Below are 21,858 nucleotides of genomic sequence, written 5' to 3' on the forward strand. Positions count from 1 at the left end.
AACACTCGTTCGATATGCTTTTGAACTGTGCAAAAAGCTGTATTGAAGCAGAAGGAGACTATGTTAAATAAAATAAATTGATTTTGCCGAAAAAACCATTTGTTCTGTTTTTTTTTTAATCCTGTTTACTTTGGAACGCACCTTGTGTTATACAAAGAAGCTGATGAATGCTCCTTATAAGTACTTCGCCACCTTATTTGAATGGCTCGGTCGGCAATCCAGACTTACGGTCTACAAAATATGCTATTTACACAAGCCCTCCAAAACAATGATGTCGCCAAATTGCCAGATATCGGTACAGTTTGACGGTGAAAGTAAATGGAAGAGTAAAACATCTACGTCAAGGATATACAAATCGAATTTATTGATTTAATACTTGATTAAAATAGTAAGTTTTCAAAGCGATGGACATGAACAAACAAAATTTTAATTAGATTTGAACAGGAATAACTGCTAACTTTTAAAAGCTTCTCATCAAAACCATACATTTTTTTCATTTGTAGAATTGACAAAAATATGGAAGGTTGTAAGGCTGTCCCAACTCAGAAGCAACTGTCCGATATTAACGCGGTTAAAAATACTTTAAATTCCATTATATTAAACATGTGCAAAAATATATTATACTAATGAATCCGGCCACGCGTTGCTGTGATATACATTTTATACGATTATTCATATAATAAACTATTTAATACAGTGAAAATTTTGTTTACAAATTTTTGTTGGTATAAGAATCAAAGGGATTGTACTTGAGGTTTAATTTTGAATTTATTTATACAAACAAATTTCATTACAAAAAATGACGAATTTGAAGCTGGTTTCTCAATGTCTGATTACCAGCCTTTCTGTCCAGGTTGTTCGCTTAATAAATAGTACTTAATAAACATCAAAAAATAGTGAGACCGGCCAATGTGCACGGTTAATGGAAATGTCCGCTTAATAGAGGGTTCAATTAAAAGAGCCATCACTGTATTTGTATACGTTTGCAACCAGTTGTTTATTTATGGATTGTTTTTACTATCCTATCTTCTAAGTTGGTTCTAATTGGACACAGTGTGCTAAATTTTACTAAAATCGGTCCAGTAATTTATTCGTCCATCGCGGACAAACAACGTGACACGTAATTTTTATATATAAAGATTATACTAAAAATATTTTCAGAACGTCATATTTATCATGCAAAACAAATAAATCAGATTTTTGCATAAAACAAAAGGCAGTAAACACTACACCTTAACGTTTATATTTAAAGCAAACTAAAAATAGCTTATAAAATTATAATTATAATAATAACAATAATAGTTTGCAATAACTGAGAATTTATTAGATTTTTATTTGGTATTTCTTGTGTTTATATATAATTTTTAAATCTATCTTAAGTACAGTCAAACCTGGATAAGTGAGAACTGGATTAGTGAGAAAACTCTATAAGTGAGAGTAATAGCCAGGTCCCGTAATTTTAAGCTTCCAAAACCTCTATTAGTGAGAAACAAAAACCTTTGTAAGAGAGAGTCGTTTTTACCTCATAGACCTCCGTAAGTGAGACTGCTACTTATCTGGTCTCTATAAGCGAGAGACGAACTTTATTTACAAGTTTAACATCTGCAATTTTATGACTCATTCTTAACTTTTGTGAAACTTCCGACCATTGTTTTCTATTGTTTTCTCATCAATATTGTACCTATTCTATTTCGTGGAACTAAAAATGTTGTTACTCTATGGCATTCCTTTCGAATGCACACGTGTGCCTGTGTACCGTCCTGTTTGTCGGACTTACTCAGTTTATAGTTATCAATTGCAAAGGAAAGTTCTGCTCTGCATCATATCAAAACGAAAAATCAAAGTACTGTCATTAAGCAATAAACTTAAAATAGTGAATGCGTTTGAATCCGAAAAATCTCGGAATGAAATTCAGAGTGAGTTTAATTTACCAGAATCCACCTATTATAAAATTATAAAATCAAAAGACTTTATGAAGTCTGAGTGTTCTGATGGACATGTAAATATTAAGAGGAGCAGAGTTTCCGAATTTCCCAATATCGAGAAGTGCCTTTTGGAATGGATAAAACAAACTCTCGATAAAAATCTTTGTTAAAGAAAAATCAAAAGAGTTTGCTACAAAACTGGGAATCCAGAACTTTTCTGCTAGCAACGGCTGGTTAGAGGGTTTTAAAAGACGTCATGATATAGCTTTCAAAAAAGCAGCTGGGGAATGTAAATCTGTGGACCAAGGTGTATGCAACCACTGGACTGAAGATCTGCCAAATCTTTTAGAAGGGTATGAGCTAGACGATATTTACAACGCGGATGAAACTGCTTTGTTTTTTAAGTGCCTTCCGGACAAAACATTTACGTTTAAAGGCGAAAAATGCTATGGAGGAAAACAAAGTAAGGAACGCCTTACACTTCTCCAGTGTGTAAACATGAGTGGTACGGACAAACTTCCACTTCTCATCATCGGGAAATCAAAGCGACCTAAAGGTGTCAAGACTCTTCCCGTTGATTATGCCAACAATACAAAGGCTTGGATGACCAAGACATTATTTAAAGATTGGCTGAAAAAAGTTGACAGAGAAATGAAGATAAAACGAAAAAAAATTCTGTTATTCATTGACAACTGAGCTGCCCATACGGATTTACTTGTAACGTAAAAGTAATGTTTTTACTTGCTAACAACACTAGTAAACTACAACCATTAGATCAAGGTATCATTCACACTTTTAAACGCTTTTATCAAAGAGAAGTCGTTAAACATGTTCTTAAGAGTCTGGAAGAAAACAGTAGTCCTGACATTAACTTACTTCTAGCTATGAAATTTGCTAGAAAAGCATGGTACTTAGTAAGTGACGTAACTGTTAAAAACTGCTTCAAGAAAGCTGAGTTTTGGAAAAGTACAGATAAACATGAAATGCCAGAGGAAAATGATGTTAAAGTTGGACCTAACAAAGAGGAATGGTCTAAGCTTGTGTCTCACGAATCCAATATGTTAATGCCGAGCTTCGAAGATTTCGTTCAAATTGACGACGACGTAACTACCGCTGGAGAACAAACCGACGACGATATCGTTATGAATTGTGTGGACACCTGTTTTGCTTGGAATGACAGTGAAGACGAGGCACAGATTTCCGAAACAGAAATAAAGATCATTCCAATAAAGCTAGCTTTAAGTGCGTTGGAGACGGTCCATCAGTACTTTGAATACACGGCGGTTGTTGATCAAGGAATATTCGACAATATTTATGAGCTAGAGAAAAGCATTCAAAATACTAAAACACAAACCCAAACGAAATTGACGGATTTTTTTAAGTGTAAATAAGTTCTTAATAAAATTAAAATTACATAGTGCATGAATTTTTGTTTTGTTTTCGTAAGCATTTAAAAATATGTATGTACATAGATAATATGTACATATGTATGTTGTGCATATCATGCACATAATTTTATCATATTACATATGTACATATTTACTACATTCGTACTTGCTGTGACTTGTTATTGCTGCGTACCTCTATAAGAGAGAAACACTACACATGTACATACGTGCATTAGCGAGAAACTTGGGTTATAGTGCCCATACACGAGCACACAAGTGCGTTCGATCGGTATGAATTCGTTTGCCCATACACGACACACAAATCCATTTTGCGTCCGTTCTTCACAGAGTTAACATGTGCGACAGGCAAGCGGAACATTTCTTGGAATTTATTTCTAATGTAGCATTTTTATCTATTTCATGGAATTTCGTTAATAAGTTATTCCAACTTTTATTTTTCTTACACTATGTATGTATATACATATATCAGCGCTTAGGCAAAAAGCGAAAACTTTGAAGCGTGATTTCTCGGTTTTTCATTTTTACGATTATTCTTAATTGGCGGGCAGGATAGAAAAAACACTAAACGTCGTATGGAATTAGGGCAAAGTTTATTATCATTGACATAAAATTATCTTATATTTAAACTAAAAAAATATTAAGAAAAGTCAAGTTTTAACATATTTTTAAACAGCATAAAGCAACATTTTTTGGTCAAAAGCCACTATTTATTCAATTTTTAATAAAATTTTAAATTTTACACTTTTTTTGAATTAGTTTAACTAGAAGATAAATTAATAAAAAATATGAATCTCTTTGAATTTTTGGTTTCCGATAGAAATTGCGACCTGCATCCTGCCCGCCGTCCGAAAAATGCACATGCGAGATGCATCGGGCAATTGCTTCCCAAAGGCAGAATATCAAAGATTTCGTATCCAAAAAATTTGTGAAAGATGTTCAAATATATAACTATAAAGCCTAGAAATTTCGCTTGAATCAATAATTTGTTTCCCTCCCAAAAAAATCCTCAAAAAAATCGATTTTTGAAGCCTCGAAAGCAGGCTCTCCCCTTAACTCTTGCCATTGTCCGCGATCTTCACTGTTCGGCGACACGAGAGAAATGAGATTTTGTGCGCCGACAACGCCATACACGATAAACATGTTCGCGCACCGATCGTAAAAAATCAAACATTTTCGCGAACATGGATCGGTACGCGAACAAGCCCATACACGATAAACCGCAAGCGCACACATACCGATCGAACGCACTTGTGTGCTCGTGTATGGGCGCTTTTAGTGAGAAACCTTTTTAAGCGAGAATAAGATTGTGCTCCCTTGAACTCTCGCTTATAAAGGTTTGACTGTATATGTATATGAATATGTATGTGTATGTTTGTATGCTTTTGGTTGTTTTTAATTGCAATTTGTATGTTATCTATGTTATGTGATATGAGTGTCTTTTCAAATATCCAAATTTACATACAGTAGAAATTCGATAATCCGAATAATTGATTGCAGACCCGATTCGAATTACTGAATTATTCGGATTATTGGACTATTTTTTATATGTGAAGGTGTATAAGAAAAATGCTAAATTTAAATAAAAAACCAAACATGAATTCATTTATTAATAATAAAACAAACATTTAACTCTTAATTATATGCATATATTTACTTTGAGAAGTTACAAAAAATTAAGTTTCTTTTTACGATTTAAAGAAATCTTTTATATTTGTTTGCTTAACATTTTTTGTGCAAAGCTCCAGCGCTTCATCTCGCAAATCCCTTAAAAATAATATTTTCTCTTGCTCAATATCTGCTGTGCCCATAGAATAATCTTTTTTAAATTTCCAACTGCTTCAGCGTTTGAGATTTGCTCGTCTTTTTCAACATTTACTTCCGGTTCATCAGGATCTGACAACGTTAGAATATCGTCTGCAATATCACTTTCGTAGTTTCTTCGATCCATTCATTCAAATTATCATTACTTACATTTATATTCATACAAATTTCAACAAGATCTCTCATAAAATTCGTTGCTTCAGTTTTACATTTTATTATAGAAGGCATTATATTTTGTCGAAGAGTAGCCAAAGGAATATCATCTTGAGAGATGGTATTTTCATGAGAAATTTTTGACCAGCACTTTTTTAAAACTTCCTCTCGAACTTTGTTCCATGCATGTTTGAGGAAAATACATGCATCCTTTAACGTAAAAGACTTCAAAGACTTATCGTAATCTCCACCTCCTCCCATTATATGACATAAAAGCGATCTCTTTGGTTATTCGAATGGCGTTCTGGTCCATAGGTTGAATTAAACTGGTGCAATTATAAACATTTGTAATTTTCATAAGCAAGTTCAGTAGGATGACATGGAGCGTTATCTATTATTAGTAACGATCTTTGGTCCAGATTGTTTTCAGTTTGGTATTGTTTAACTTATGGAACAAAAGAATTCTGAAACCATTGCGAAAAAATATATGAAGTCATCCAACAATTCTTAGATGCGTAGTACTCTACTGGAGGAAGATTTTTGAAAGAACGCGGCTTTTTTGATTTTCCTACAACCATAATCCGCAATTAGTGATCTCCAGTCTTATTTGCACAGCAAAGAAAAGTAACCCGTTTTTTAGACATTTTTCTTCCTGGCGCAGATCTTTCCTTAGCATGTACCAAAGTTTGACTAGGAAGTAATTTCCAAAAATGGGCCGACTCATCTGCGTTATAAATTTGTGTGTCGCATAAGTCTTCTGATGATTGAAGTTCTTTCAACTGCCGTATAAATGCAGGTACTAAATCATCTTGTGCGAATAGTTTTTCGCCACAAATCTTAAACAACGGATATTATATCTCTTCTTAAATTTTTGATACCATCCATATGACGCATTAAATATTTTTTCCACTGCCATACCTATCTTTAAACATTTGTTTGGCCTTTTTGCATAAAATTTCACGTGAAAGTATCTTTTGAAGTTCCCGCTGCTTTAAAAACCAAGAGTATAGGCGTTCTTCAAACTCTGGAAACTCACCTTCTCTTAAAGTTTGACGCAGTTTTAGATTTTTAGCGCTTGCATTTTCCGATACTCTTTAAAACAAATGTATAAAAAATTAAAACTTGCAAACTAGATAATTGTAACAGTTATGCATACAAACCTCTTAAGCTTATAACCTTTTCTTTTTATATCAGAAATAGTCGAACGTCCTACTCCGTATTTGTTGGCTAATTCTTTATTAGATTTGCCTTTTTTTATTTCATCTTTTATTTTTTTTATCTAATAAACACAAAGTTTTATGAGCACGTTTTTTATTATTCATTTTGCGACTGATCACTTGCAAAACTGATACACAATGACAAAATATGCATTCCCTCTTTCATTTATGAAAGCTATGCTGTTAAAAAGCGATAAATTCCCGTTAATCATTTCATTCCATTAATTATATGAGCACATCATACAATTCGGATTATAGAGTTGCAATTAATTCGGACTACAGAATAGCCAGTAGTAAGAATATAACCCTTCGGATTACTGGATTTCCGGATTATAGAGTAGTCGGATTATCGAATTTCTACTGTATGATTTTGAGTGTACCCATTCGATATACAATTCCTATATCAAATACTACATATTAGGTTAGGTTATCACATCCATTGGGAAAAGTCTTGCTAAGGAAAATTTGGTTTCAAAGTTTGAAAAGATCCTTGAATTTCATCCAACATCTGCAATAAATTATGATTACCATCTCGATTGAATAGTCAATAAATGCTCCACTGTACCATCTTCAATCACTCATAATTCCCGTCCTGTTATATGGTGCAGAGGCCTGGACGATGACAATAACTGATGAGCTGACGTTACGAGTTTTCGAGAAAAAAATTCTGCGAAAGATTTATGGTCCTTTGCGCATTGGCCACGGCGAATATCGCATTCGATGGAACGATAAGCTGTACGAGATATACGACGACATTGACATAGTTCAGCGAATTAAAAGACAGCGGCTACGCTGGCTAGATCATGTTGTCCGGATGGACGAAAACACTCCAGTTCGGAAAGTATTCGGCGCAGTACCCGACGGGGGAAGCAGAGGAAGAGAAAGACCTCCACTGCGTTGGACGGACCAGGTGGAGAAGGAGCTGGCTACGCTTGGAATATCCAATTGGCGCCACGCACAGTGGCACTTCGGCGGAAAAAATAGGATTTTTCCACTTTCCAATTTCAAAACTTTAATGATTTTTTTTGTAAATAAATATTTGGATAAGAAAAATTCGACAAGGTTTTTTATAAAAAGTGAAATTTTATAGTTAGAAAAACTAACAGAAGTCGACGGAAAGTTATTCAATAAAATCAGATTAAAATTATTGTCCAAATAAAGAATTTTTTTTGTGTGTAAGTTTATATGTAGCTATGGCTTTTCTTTTATTTTTTAGTGAAAATATAGCACCTACTTGTTTATAAAAAAAAAATTTATTGAAATTGGCAAAGTAAGCTAATTTTTATAATTTTTCAAAAATTATACTAAAATGGAATGATGGAAAAAAACTTTATGTGCTTTGCCTTGCTCCGAGTCTGTACTTTCAATTAAAAAAAAAAAAAAAACCGCCAATTACCGTCCCTTTTAGTAATATCGATTTTAATTTCCACAAATACTGATGTCTTCAACAGACTTCGTATAACTTCGGATCCTTACATAAGTAGCTTAAGGCGTCATTCGAACAAAATTTCCTTAGAACTAGATCCCATTGTTAAATATATGGTGCTTGCATAATATTACAAATAAAAACTAACACAACTTTTTCGCCTTACATAGTCAATTAAAACATTGCATATTATATTGGGTTTTTATCAAGGTAAAGGTATAAATAACGTCACTTTGCGTTTAAGTTTAATTTTTTTTCATCAGGAGAACTCAATTAAGAAGTGTCCCGAATTTCAAGTCCATAGGTCCAAAAATAAAAATTTTGGCAATTACAGTTATATGGGAGGTGGGTGTGGCAGTGGGCGGTTTTCCAAGATTTTTTCAAAATTTCTTAATTTAGTCCAGAGAAGTGTTTCTGCAAAGTTTCATTGTTGTACGACCACTCCTTCTATTTCTTTCCAAGAAATGTATGGAGCGGTGCCACTGTGCCACGTAGCGAAAATAAGAAACGACTGGCGCGCTGTTGTTAACTTGGCTATAATCGCGTAAGCGGTGTCTACGCCAATTAAGAAAAAGAAGTACCATCTTCAGGTTACTTTTACTACTGATAATTTCCATTAACTCATACATTTTAAATGTACAAACCAAAGGTATTTGTTGTTTAAACTAATCAATGGGTTTTTAGTTTATTGTATGCGAACTTAATTACATAGGGCACAACTTTGTGTAGTTTGGTGAACTCTGCCTGATTATAGTTTAATTAAATGGTGAAAGACTGTCTGATTATAGCTTAATTACCGAAATATTTGTCGGATTGTGCTTTTGTCCTTAAACAGATTTTCACTAAACCTCTCGATTGGCATTATATAACTTTTTTATTCCATTATTTTTATTTCCTATCGGCTTCTTATTTGCTAAAAGCATGAACAACTATAACCACTTTTTTCGAAATTTTTCGAAACTTCTTTTTCTAGCATATGAAACTTATTGGATATATCGATATGCACCCTAATTTTTATGAGGAAATTGAATCTCAAGACTTATGGAAAATGTCGTTATCCTATAGGCGCAAAATCGGTCCGTTACTACGAAATCCAGAATTTATAAAGTATTATCTCTAAATTAAATTAATCTACAACGTTCAAACCATCAATACTTGCACCTTATAATCGGCTTTTCAATATTATGATGGTCTGTAAATAATAATTTTTATGAGGAAATTGAATCTCAAGACTTATGGAAAATGTCGTTATCCTATAGGCGCAAAATCGGTCCGTTACTACGAAATCCAGAATTTATAAAGTATTATCTCTAAATTAAATTAATCTACAACGTTCAAACCATCAATACTTGCACCTTATAATCGGCTTTTCAATATTATGATGGTCTGTAAATATCCATAAGTGATCGTTGAATTTTCACCTTCATTATCCTTCCAAGACAACAATAAACAAATGCTTGAAGTTTACTTATAGTAACTCCAGTAACCAAGTTTCACAAACATACAAAAGGCAAGACTCACGCAGACATTAAATATTTTAATCTTAATATTCTACATGACTCTTTCCAAACATTCGATAGCTTAGCAAAACTAGATTTGGCTTTATGAACTCTGTTATCAATGTTCGTGCGTATATAGCCACCTCCTAATAGGTACTCAAATTGTTAAGGGGCTATACCAGTGTGACGCATGAAAAATTAGGCGATTTTCGTGATTTTTTAAAAGCTGGTACGCTTTCGAACTTCTTTGAACGTAATAAAGTATATTTTCAGCTATATTTTAAGATTTTCTTTTTACAGAAATGTATAAAAATAACGGAGTTAAGGGCTGTCTTCGGAGGGGCCAAAAAAAAGTGCCCCAACTGCTGGCATGATTCCGGCCGAATGAGTAGCTGAAACAAAAAAATTTGGAAAGTTTATTAAACTTAAAGATGTCATTGTATTCAACAATACTCTGTATCTCGTTGAGTTATGAAGCCAGCAATTTTGAAAAATTTCGTTTCGAGAAAAACGCGTTTAAAGTTTCACTTATAAGTATATGTATGTATGTTTACACCTCCGAGCGGTTCCTCTTTAGAACGCTGCCATTCAAAAACTATTTGGATATTTATGAAAATATAAGCTATCTAAAAAGCAAATAAATTTTTTTTTAAAGTGTCACACTGGTATAGCCCCTTAAGCCGCGCAATTAATGCTGAAAGAGGAAGTACTATATTACTGGCATTTATTCTTAGTGCTTTTGGCTTTGTCACCTTGTCAGCTTTTGCCATATTAAGCCAACTTTTAAGATTCATTTACTAAGATGGAGAGTTTTAGTTCTAAATCTTTTTTGTTTACTGCTAACGTAGCATACATCAGGTCTCCTAGTTTACATTAAAAATAAGCTTTATGTCCGTAATTAAGCCGTCATGAATAATAATAATAATTGCAACAAGACGCATCCCTGTCTCACTCAACTGCATGTAAAGAAGGTCTTTTGATAAATTGTTATTTTAACTTTAGTTCTGCCAACAGAAAGTAATGGTCACTACTGATATCTGCACTCCTTTTATTTCTTATACATTGTGCAGAGGACAGTCGTTTTAATATTATTATTTTATTAGGCAAAAATTGATATTTCCATGTTAATTTAATTTTTCTTATAAGCTTAATCGATATAATAATTATGTTATATGTACAAAACACTAATCAACTTTTTTCCACGATTATTTAATTAGAATATTAGTTTTGTCTTCGTTTCGCCATTTATCTACTCCCTATGTTTGCGGCCTGTCTATTGACTGTCTCCAGTATCCTTGGAACTCATTTGGTTTTACTTATTTTTGATTATCTTATTATTGCTTGTTTTCGATTTGCAATTTCTCTATTTTCTTCTTTGCATACAATAGAGTATGATGACACTTCATTAAAATACACGATTGTCTATCTTCAGTACCCTCGGAACTCATTTGATTTTACCTTTTTATACTCTTGCAACCAGTTGCTACAGTGTATTATAGTTTTGTTCACCTAAGGGTTGTACGTATCGCCTAAATCTAAACGAGATATATATAGGGATATATATATATAAATAAAAAATCAGGATGACGAGAAAAGTTGAAATCCGGTTGACTGTCTGTCTGTTCGGCCGTCCGTCCGTTCGTTCGGGATTTTTTTTTTCAATTTTATTTTTTTTATGTTTTTAGTAAGCATACGTTAACTAAATTATATTGCCTAAATATAATTATAATTTTTAATTTATTGCGTTTAATGTGTAAAACACAAACTAGCTCTGTGGTTATACAAAATCGGTAGATTTTATTGTTTTTAAAATAATAAAGCGATTAAACGTCGTGTTTCAATTAAACAAATATAAAAGTAAACAATAATGTATGAAGTAAATTTAAAAAAAATTAAAAATATCAGTTTTATAAAGCTCACTCACTTCCAAATGATTTTCTCTACGTATAGCTGAATGTGTTTTGTTTTACATTTTTAATATTTCTGGTAAATAACATGCCAAATATGCACACTTGAAAATTTTAAGTGGTAAGGTTTTTATCTTATGTCACATTGTGAAAATGGACGAAATTGGACAACAATCACGCCTTTTCCCATAAAGTACAATTTTAAATTCCACTTGATTCGTTCAATTTTCGGTACACAAATCAAGAACAATTAATATAATGAGATAAAACTTATAAATCCAATAAAAACTGTTCAAGCCCCTAGGGACCGAGTATTTAGATCCCGGTACTTATAGTTGACATAACTGAAATTAATGGAGATTTCTTCTCTTATAATGGTATGTAATCTAAAGATTTTCGAACTTCGGGGTGACTTTGTATCGCATACATCGGCCAATATGTAAGTTATAACAATGAAAATGAAAGAGCGCGTTTTATTCACCACAGTGTATCTTTGTCCCTAAAATATGCAGATAAATTAGAGTGAAAACTTGGTCAGCCCCTATATAACTAATATCACTATTTTCAAACATCCGGCTGACTTTACTCTACATATATCTATGATTAGTTTTACATCTTTAACTATTTCCCTGGCTTTGCTTCTTGCAAGTTGCAAGAGTATAAAATGTTTGGTTGTACCCCTTAGTCCGTCCTTTCTTGTTTTGATTATTTGGTTATTGTTTTGTATGAAAAATCAAACAGACAATTTTTCTACCTTAGAAACGACGGCCACCATCTTTTTTCCAAAATTTAAAACAAACATTATTAGTGATGACATCTTGTTTTAAGATTGGAAACGTAGTAACATCAGATATTGAAGTATTGAGAGAAGTTGAAAAGGCTTTGGACTTACATGCTTATGAGACCTCTGATTTAATTCATCAGTATTATTTGGAATTGTTGGGATGTCAACAAGGAATTTCAAGGTCGGAATTCGGTCAACTCACAATAAAAACTAACTTTACACAAACCGGATTAGTGGTAAATAACAGTTAAATTTCATGTGAATTATTGTTTTGAATTTGTTAAATTATTTAATGATATTTCAGCTTCACATTTTGAATGGGAGAAACTTGGTACCTATGGATCAAAATGGATCATGTGATTCTTTTGTTAAGATTAATTTTTATCCGACTAACAGATTTGTCAATATGCCAATATATAAAACGTCTGTTCATCATAAAACGCGATTTCCATTATACGACGAAATATTTAAAATGTAAGTAAGACTAAACATTTTTTTATTCACTTAGTACATTTAGCCACATGAAAATGTTATGTAATATTACAAATTATTACCAACTAATTGAATTAAGATAGTTCATTTATTGTTTGATAAATTCGACCTAAATTTAACTAGATTAAAATGAATAATTAAAATTAGTGTATGGCTATTGGTCATTTAACCAAAAAAAAAACTGAATTCGGGGAAATTAAAAAAAGTTACATCTGTTCAAAAATGAGTGAAAATAATGAAGAAATTCACTATATGCTACCAATGAAATTTGCGAAGTTTACGGAGACGATGCTGTATCAGTTAGTGTAGCACAACAATGGTTCGCTAGCTTCCGTTCTGTAAATTTCGAAATTTACACTGATAAAAGTTTAACACTGATAAAATAATGTCTCTAGCGGAAATACGAACTTATATATATTTGTTTAATTCATATAATGAAACGAAACTTACTTAATTTAATTAAGATATCTCTCAAATTATATTGCCCGTGATCCAGGATCGCGATATTTATTGAACGTGTAGCGGGTAATATTGCGAGATCTATATTACAGAACATTGTATCGACATTCGACCATACAACTTAACGCTTTACCACTCTTTATTCGAATTTACAACTTCATACTTATATCTCAACTGTTCTTTACACGGCAGCACTCTAACTAAAATTGCCCTTGCTGCACAACCGGGCAGCCCTTTTATAGTAGATCATTAACAAAACGTCGATCCTCGAACATTCTGGCATTTATTGTTGTTCGTACCTAAGTTGAATCGACCGATTGGACATATTTGCGACATCAAAGGTATACATAGTATTCATGTGTCTCATCTCGTCTTGTGTGTCAAAAGCTTTTAACAGGTCTAACGCTATGAAGATTTTTCTCTTATAGGGGGACTTTTGGTTTCCGCCATGAAATATTTGTGCGTTTATGACGCTAAGTGCTGTGAAAGTGCTCTGCGCTTTGCCGATAACACTCCTTTTTATTGACGGGTTTCAGTGGGACTACTCTTCCAAGTTTCTACACATCGCGTATTTGAAGAGTAGTCAGCTACAGGTTGAGAATAGATGATTTTAGTCGCTTGGAATTTTGCGCATACGTCAGATTACACGTCGTTTGTTCTTGTCTGTCGAAGGGTGCAGTGCGAACTGCCAGCTAAAATAGCATGCACACAGTTTTGAGTCTGAGGAGGCATGGGCACCCAAATAAATTTCAACCTTGCCGTAATATCTCTTCGGATTTGACATGACCTTAACAGTAGTCCCAAGCTTATTTACACCGGTGGAGAAGTTACAAGACTTCAGGTGATTTACCCCTTTTGTTTAATAATGGTGCGGTTGTCCGCAGAAATAAAGTCAGGAGGTTTCTCGATCGAGATAATTATAGGCAGATGGTCTGATGCGAGGGTTAGCATAGATCGCCAGGTTATGTTCTTTATCAGACCACCACTAGCGATGGTAATATCGGAAGCAAATAAAAAGTGTCCATAATTCTGGTGGGGGCTTCGTAATTTATTTTGCGTAAACCGAATCGTTTGACTGCTCCATCAGGTCTATTCCCTACGAGCATTTTACAGACAGGAGTGCTAATGATCGTGATGCGTGTTAAAAGCGCCTAGAACTAAATGGTTTTCACCACGAAGTATCGCATCTATGTTCGGGTGATACCGCGTTGGGCAAAATGTGACAGAGGGGGTGTATATATTAATTATTTCGAGCTCGACATTGCCTAACCGGATAGCTGTGCCTTCACATTCAAAGGTAATATTCTTGCGATCGATGTTGCTATTGATAAAACGACCTCGCGATGTTTACTAATTCCGTTGTAACCTGCAAAACTCAAAAGATCTGTCCTTTGTTGGCCACACAACGGGAGTGGCGGCGCAATGCGTGAACTGGGTGCAGATTACACAGCCGTAGAGGCTAAAATTGCATTGGTGCCATCGCAGCATCTACTCCCTCTTTGTCTCAAATCCTGAGCTTATTTCATCTCAAGAACGGTGCTAAACCTAACCGAGGTTACGATGGAGCCTTCTAGAGCAAACGCAGCTGACAAATTTCTCCAGGCCTGAGATGGACTCAATGCCAGCACGGGTCAGATGCGGAACAACGCTGCGGCTAAGATGACAACTTTAATCTGAAACTCACTGATCCAATAAATGCTACAGTGTCGGAATAACAGCCGTTGGCCGGATAAAATCGGGTCAATTACGGTAACGTAAAACCGATATTTCAAAGTATAACACCAAAATTGACACAGGATAAAAAAGAAAAGATTTCTAGTTGAATGAGAATATATTCATTCTGATTTTATTAGTATTTTGCTAAGATTTATTATTATTCCAAATCGATACACTATTCCGGGTACATCTGCAACCCTAGCCAACATAGTTTTTTACAACATTGGATTAAGTCAAAATTTCATCAAATCTTTATGTGTGAAGAGACAGGCAAAGAACAGCGTTTATTATAAACAATATGAATACTGTGGATTACCCCTTAGGTTAAGAAACGCACCCAGTATTTTTCAAAGAGCCATTGACGATGTTTTACATGAAGCTTTAGGTAAATATTTTCACGTTTACGTCGACGATATAATTATCTATTCCTGAGATGAACAATCATATTTAAAGCACATCAACCACATACTTCAGACCCTTGAGGACGCAGAAATGAGAGTCTCGCCTGAAAAAGTCGGATTTTTTTCAATTTAAGTGGGGTCTATAGGGTTTCTAGTTTCTAACACAGGTATTAGAACTTGCCCAGATAAAATTCGTGATACTGTTAATTATGAACCTATGTAAACTCTTAGAGCATTATGTTTATTTCCGGGACTGTCAGGCGTTTCATAGAAAACTATGCTGCTGTACTCAAGGCTTTGTCAGCTTACCTTTGCTGAGAAAACGGAAAAGTGGGTTCACGATTTTCAAGAAAGGTAAGAGTTGACTTTAGCCCTCAAGCCCTTCAGCTTTTGAACGAATAAAAGAAATATCAGCTCCAGAGGATGTTTTACTTCAATACCCAAATTATAGTCTACCTTTCGAGCTTACAACAGATGGTGCAAAATTTTGCTACTCACGAAAGAGAGCTACTTGCGCTCTCGTAATTATTTGTATGGAGTGAAAAATATAAAAATTTTTACCGACCATCAGCCGCTCATATACGCAATGTCTGAAAAACACTTAAATGCAATGACAACAAAGTTGCCGATGCGCTTTCTAGACAATTCTGCAACAATTTAAATGAAACTCCACTAAATGAAACTGTGCACAGTGAAGAATCCAGTCAAGAATCCTTATCAAAACCGTTAATTGTCCTCTTAACCAATTCACAAACCAATTAATGATTTCTAAGTCTAATTCTCTTAGCAAAAAAACCAAAATTATTTTTAAAAAACTGACACGTGAAACAATTAATTTCGATACTATTAAAAATCTTATAGAATGCCTAAAAAGTCATATCAACCCTAACGCCACCACTCTAGTACTTATACAAAATAGCATAATATCAGCTTTTCCTGGCGAAAAGTTTATTCACATTCAACTTCTCCTAATTGATTTAATTACGAGTACTAATGATGATCAAATGGAATTGATATCAATGGAGCACATCGAAGCTTACACGAAAACTTTCGCAGGATTTCTCTTGAATACTACTTTCCAAATATAAAAAAAAAATTATTGAAATCAACAATAGCAAATTGGAAGATTTGTTTGGAGAATAAATATATAGGTAAAACACCAATCTCAAAATTCTCCACTTGGATACACGTAATTGTTTTAACGTGTATAGATTTTCCAAATTTGCAATAGTTAAACCCGTTATTTCAAGAGCTACAGTTGATATTAGATACGCCCTATTAGAAGTCTTATTAGTGTTTAATAACTCTAAAGTCATTTTCTGCGACAAGGAAGAAGCTTTTCAATCTAATGCAATTCAAGTTATGCTCAGAGATACCTTTTCTATAACCAGTTTTTCATTCCTACTCACAGGGAAAGTAATGGCCAGATAGAAAGGTTCCACTCCACGCTGTTGGAAATTGCACGCTGTATAAAAGTACAGAAAGAAATAGATGCTACATATTATTGACCTTGTTATTTTATCTACGCACAAATACAATAGCAGTTTTCATTCTGTTATCAATAAAAGTAAAATTATATGAAACTAAAGAAAAACTATGTAAAGAAACAACCAAGGAAAAACTGCTAAAACATATGTCTGTGGAGAAAAGTTTTTCATACGGCAAAACAAAAGGAGTAAAAATAAATTAGATAAGATATTTATTGAAAAGATAGTCAAAAAAGATCTTGGCACGACAGTTCTAATTAATGGCAGGAAAATAGATAAAATTAGTTTTCGTTTAAAATAATTGTTCATATCTAGACTGAAAGTTGCAAAAACAAACTAAATACAAAAAACAATCATAAAGATATAAAATTAAAAATCAGCGACGCTGAATTTTTTGAAAAATATGTAAGCGCCCAAATAAACCGCTTATAATTTTTTTAAATTATCACGATGGTCTTACGTCAAAATCTAATTATTGTTTATCTAAAGGGGTCAGTAGGGTAATCTGGCCTGTTTTTTTTGACATTTTATTTAACAGAAATTTTTATTCTACAATAGAACTTTGTTTACATATCATGAGGTATGTATATGGTGGAGTGTATAAACAAATTTGTTCGGAATTTTTTGATGACATCTGTCGGAGAAATGGCTAAATGAATGAGATATGTACGTTCTTTCACTGGCGGACACGATTTCTCATGTTTGGATCATCTGAAACACAAAAACCCAATTTATTCTTAAAAAATACGTGAATGGTTCCTACTAGAATCATGAAAAAATTTTGATAAATAAAAAAAGTGGTTAACCTTTCTTTTTTTTTAATTTTCTCCCCATGTTTTTTTACACAAATTTTGTTATAACATTGCCAATAAATTATAAAAAATTATGAATCTAGTTGGGATGATAGCCAGGCGTTTTGTAAACATTTAAAAAAATTAAGCAAATTGGTTGAGTAGTTCAAACGGAATCATGTCCGCCAGTTTAAAAAAGTATGTTTTGAGAAAAACGCGTTTAAAGTTTTAGGTGTGCACTCCGAGCGCTCTGAACGTCGAAGTATTATTATTTTTGGACCTTTTTCGAAACCTTCCAACGGTAAAGGGGTTTTCTACATTATTTCTAAAGGTATAAGGGAACAGAAAATGCAAAAAAAAAAAAACAAACAAAAATTTTAAAAAGATTACCCTACTGACCCCTTAATTTGAATAAGTTTATTTTTTTGTAACACTCATATAACATTAACTATTAATTGTATTTAGCAATAATAAGCTTAAAATTTTGTAAAGTTTAAGCTAAAACAACTATACTATTTGTCGCCTCTTTAACATATGCTCAACAAAGCTCTAATGTACAAAATGCGGTATTTCGTGGAATTGAGGATGCTTCGAGATTCAAGAGGGGAATAGTTAACCTTAGTTAAGACAACAACTTAAATAAGACGAAATGGTCAGCTAACATAACATAAACCCTGTATGTTCGGAAAGTAATAGGACTGATTTTCTTCAGCCGCAACTGTACTTCGGAGCGTGCGCGCACCGACTGGATTCCTTTGTCTTCGAGCACCTGGAGAGTCAGGACAAACATTTTCGCGCGACGTACTTCTGTGAGTGGTGTAAGCTGAAAATGCAGCGTTAGAGTAGAGGTACGCGATTAAATTCTGTGTGAAACTCTGTAAATCTGCGACAGAGACGTTTGATATGATCAAACAGGCTTACCCAGATGTTGCTTTAGCAAGAAGTGGTGTGTTTCGGTGGCACCAGGCCTTTTTGGAGGGCCGGGAAGAGCATCGTTTTCACTTTAAATTTGCTCATTATTTCCTTTTTTGGGCGAGGAGACTCAGGCGTGTGCCACTCGAAAGATTGCCATACGAAACACACCATTGGAGATACTTGTGGGTTGAAGTGTCACAAGATGTCTTGTTGACTATGGAGCGATGTGGTTTGAGCTCGAGATGTCTGTAGGAATTATTGCCTATCTTTAATTAGTAACTGCAACTAACAGGATTTACAAAAAAACATCAGAACAAATGCTTTTTTCGGTAAAATCAATTTATTTTACTCAAATTAGTCTCCTTCTGCTTCAATACAGCTTTTTGCACGGTCCAAAAGCATGTCGAACGAGTAACTCGTTGGCCGGTAAGGAGGCCAGTATGCCGGTGGAAGCCTTTTAAATGGCCTCTACGTCTGCATAGCGCTTTCCTTTCATGGGCAAATGCATTTTTCCGAAAAGAAAGAAGTCGCACGGAGCCATATCAGGCGAATACGGGGAGTGGTTAATGGTTAAAGTGTTCATTTGTCCTTTTTGAGCTTCGAATGCTGGATTCTGAGCAATTTTTGGTCGTCAGTCAATTTGTGCGGAACAAACCGTGGAATCGATGTTTTCGAGATGTTCAATTCCATTTCCATGAATTTCAATGATGATTTCGGCTGGTTTTTGATGAATTATTCACAGCTTCGATGGAATTTCCGGTGATCACGGATTTTGACTGGCCCAGATGTTGATCGTCATTTATGTCCTCACGACCACTTTGAAAACGTTGAAACCACTTGTGTACTCTGCTACGGGATAGGCAATCATAGCCATAAACTTCTTTCATCGATTGAAGAGTTTCGGTAAAAGTTGTACCAATTTTGAAACAAAATTTATTTATTTATTTATTTACTAGGAGACATATACAAAGTAGTATTAAACCTAATTTAAAAAAAAGAGTACGAGCTATTTAGGCCATCGACTCTGAACAAACAAATATCATAGGTTACCAGCCAAATATAAAGTTATATTTTATTTTGTAGGTAACAATCAGTAATAAAATTATAAATGCTTATAATATTTGCAAACGAAGTTTTAACAATTATTGATAGTAGTTTGGAAAAAAATTGTGCTTTCGGCTAATACTCGCTAAAGATGTGATGAAGTGATAGCGTGCTTACGCAGAGAGGGCAATATGGTTTACTTTACCAGTAAGAAGGTGCTGATGTGTGAGTTGTGTGTGGACAATCCTTAGACGTGTGAAGATGGTAGCTTGTATGTGAGATATATTCCTAGGATATACAACTTTTGTCCTTGTGGGATTGAAGGTAGAGTACCGATGGTCGAAACGTTTCCATTCCGTGTGTTTAATTTCGTGAACGTAGCGGTCAAGCATATTACAGAGGTCGTTTCTGTCATGTGGCTCATATTGTAGAGTTGGCGCTGATTCAAAAAACCGAGCTGCGTGGTATGCATGTTCATTACCAATAATATCAACATGTCCTGGTACCCAGAGTAGTGCAACTTTATGACTTTATTAAACGCACAGGTCACGAATATTCAAAATAAGTGAGGCAGTGTTGCGAATGTTACAAACAGCAGATAGACAAGAAAAGCTGTCCGAGCAAGAAACAAATTTGCCTTTGCTATGTATCGCATATTTTAGTGCTTTGAAAACAGTAAAAGCTTCGGCCGTAAATATAACAAGGAAGAATCCCGTCTGTTATAACTTCTCCATTAGGTTTGGTGAGAGCAAAAGCTATCGCTTTGGACCCGTCTGTGTAGATTGCAGTCCAATTGTTTTCTTTATAGGTTTTCATTAACTCTAAGACGAGTTTCTGAAATACTTAATTACTGGTGTTACTCTTTTTGAAGGTGTGAAGGAACATGTTAATAGTTTCTTTTATTAACAACCATTCCTTCTGTTTGTTGACCCTCTTGTACTTTGAGGGCGAATATACTATATGTTTAAGTCTTTTCCGTATTTGATACAACGGCGTAAAGTGGATTTTAGCCTGAAGTTCTGTTTATGTCGTGACGCGTAAATTACGGTTTTATGTAAGCTGGCATTTGGAGAGTATATCAGTTTTGGAATTAGTTGCATCGTTCGTTCGTATACCCTTTCCTTTATTGTTGGTAGGCCACATTCCGCCAAGATACACTTAATAGGTGATGTAGGGAAAGCCTTTGTGCTCCGACGGCTCGCTGCATAATAGTAGGGAAGCCTGGAGTGCTAAATTTGCAGTTACTGGAGCGTCATGAAGACTTACTAGATTGTCAAGATAACGTAAAAAAAAAGAAAGTTTAGGTGAAGTTTTCCATTTTAGTGGGGAGAAGAGCTGGTAATTATTTTCAAAAATGTAAAAAAAAACAGTCACATAAAAATACTCAAGCGCGTCAGTCATTTATGGTATATACGCGCATTGTATTTCTGATAGTCGATATATATTAATCTGACAATCAATTCAAGGTTGAGGGCCGTAATGAGAGGTTAAAAAAAAAAAAAGTTATTCGAGCGTGTCAGATTTTCAAAGCGAATGTTAATGAACCTCTAAAAAGTGTGCCATTTAAATTTCTGACAATTTCGACGTGGCCAAAAGTCATTTATTGATTTTAAAACTTGTAAAAAACAAGGTAACCTTGAGATACTCGAGCGCGTCAGATTTTTATGCAGGGGGATGAACTTGATGTCAGAGTCTTCCCAAAAGATAATCTGACAATTATATAGAGGCATATCGTTAATCTGACGATTTAAAAGTAGAAGAATTCTGTTTGGTTCTTGTTTTTGTTACAGAATGTAATGAAAACAGTGTATACATATACATATATGTATAGAAAATTTAATAATTTATTATTATGAAAATAGAAAAAAATAAAATTAAAAAAAAACATGTAAATTTTCGTCATTCGAGTCATCGTCGAAGTTGGTTTCCACTTCTTGAACTTCCTCGTAATTTTGTATTTATGTAATTAAAAAAAATTTGAAACTTTACAATTTCTTACTTCTTTTATGACAGTATAGTCTTCAAAAAAAGATTTACCTGCATCAGAAGTATCTCCTAAAATTTTAGGTGTTATGACGATGTCCTCGTACGCTTCAGGAAGTTGGTTTCCAACAAACCAAGTCGGCTCCAACTTTCCATCAACGTTTTTCCATCCGTAATCTGTAGGCGACAACTCCGTAAGAATACGATTGTGAGCGTTTCTCCACAAACACGCAATATATTTCGTTCGCAGTAAATGCTGTTGTAGCTCTGATCGGCAGGGTGGTAAGTTACAAGCATCGTAGTTACGCACATTTAATGAGAAGGGTTGAGACGTATCAGTTACTTTGTACGAGAGAGTGAGAAACAAACAAAATTGTCAAGTGACTACTAACAACAACGTAAGTTACAAGCATCGTAGTTACGCACATT

At 34.1% G+C, this 21,858-nt stretch overlaps 1 protein-coding gene across 9 annotated transcripts in view; it reads left to right on the forward strand.

Annotated features, from left to right (window-relative positions):
* Window positions 1–21,858, forward strand: part of LOC126764041 (protein unc-13 homolog 4B) — a 324,201-nt gene that overhangs the window by 192,466 nt on the left and 109,877 nt on the right. For 7 of the 9 annotated variants that reach the window (XM_050481773.1, XM_050481774.1, XM_050481768.1 and 4 more), the window contains 2 exons: window positions 12,117–12,377; window positions 12,446–12,615. The exons of the other annotated variants lie outside the window; for them this stretch is intronic. In XM_050481773.1, coding sequence (XP_050337730.1) covers window positions 12,117–12,377; window positions 12,446–12,615 — 431 coding nt within the window. The remainder of the gene's footprint in view (window positions 1–12,116; window positions 12,378–12,445; window positions 12,616–21,858) is intronic. 9 annotated transcript variants of the gene reach the window in all.

This window comes from Bactrocera neohumeralis, unplaced genomic scaffold (assembly GCF_024586455.1).
Source record: "Bactrocera neohumeralis isolate Rockhampton unplaced genomic scaffold, APGP_CSIRO_Bneo_wtdbg2-racon-allhic-juicebox.fasta_v2 cluster09, whole genome shotgun sequence".
Taxonomy (NCBI): domain Eukaryota; kingdom Metazoa; phylum Arthropoda; class Insecta; order Diptera; family Tephritidae; genus Bactrocera; species Bactrocera neohumeralis.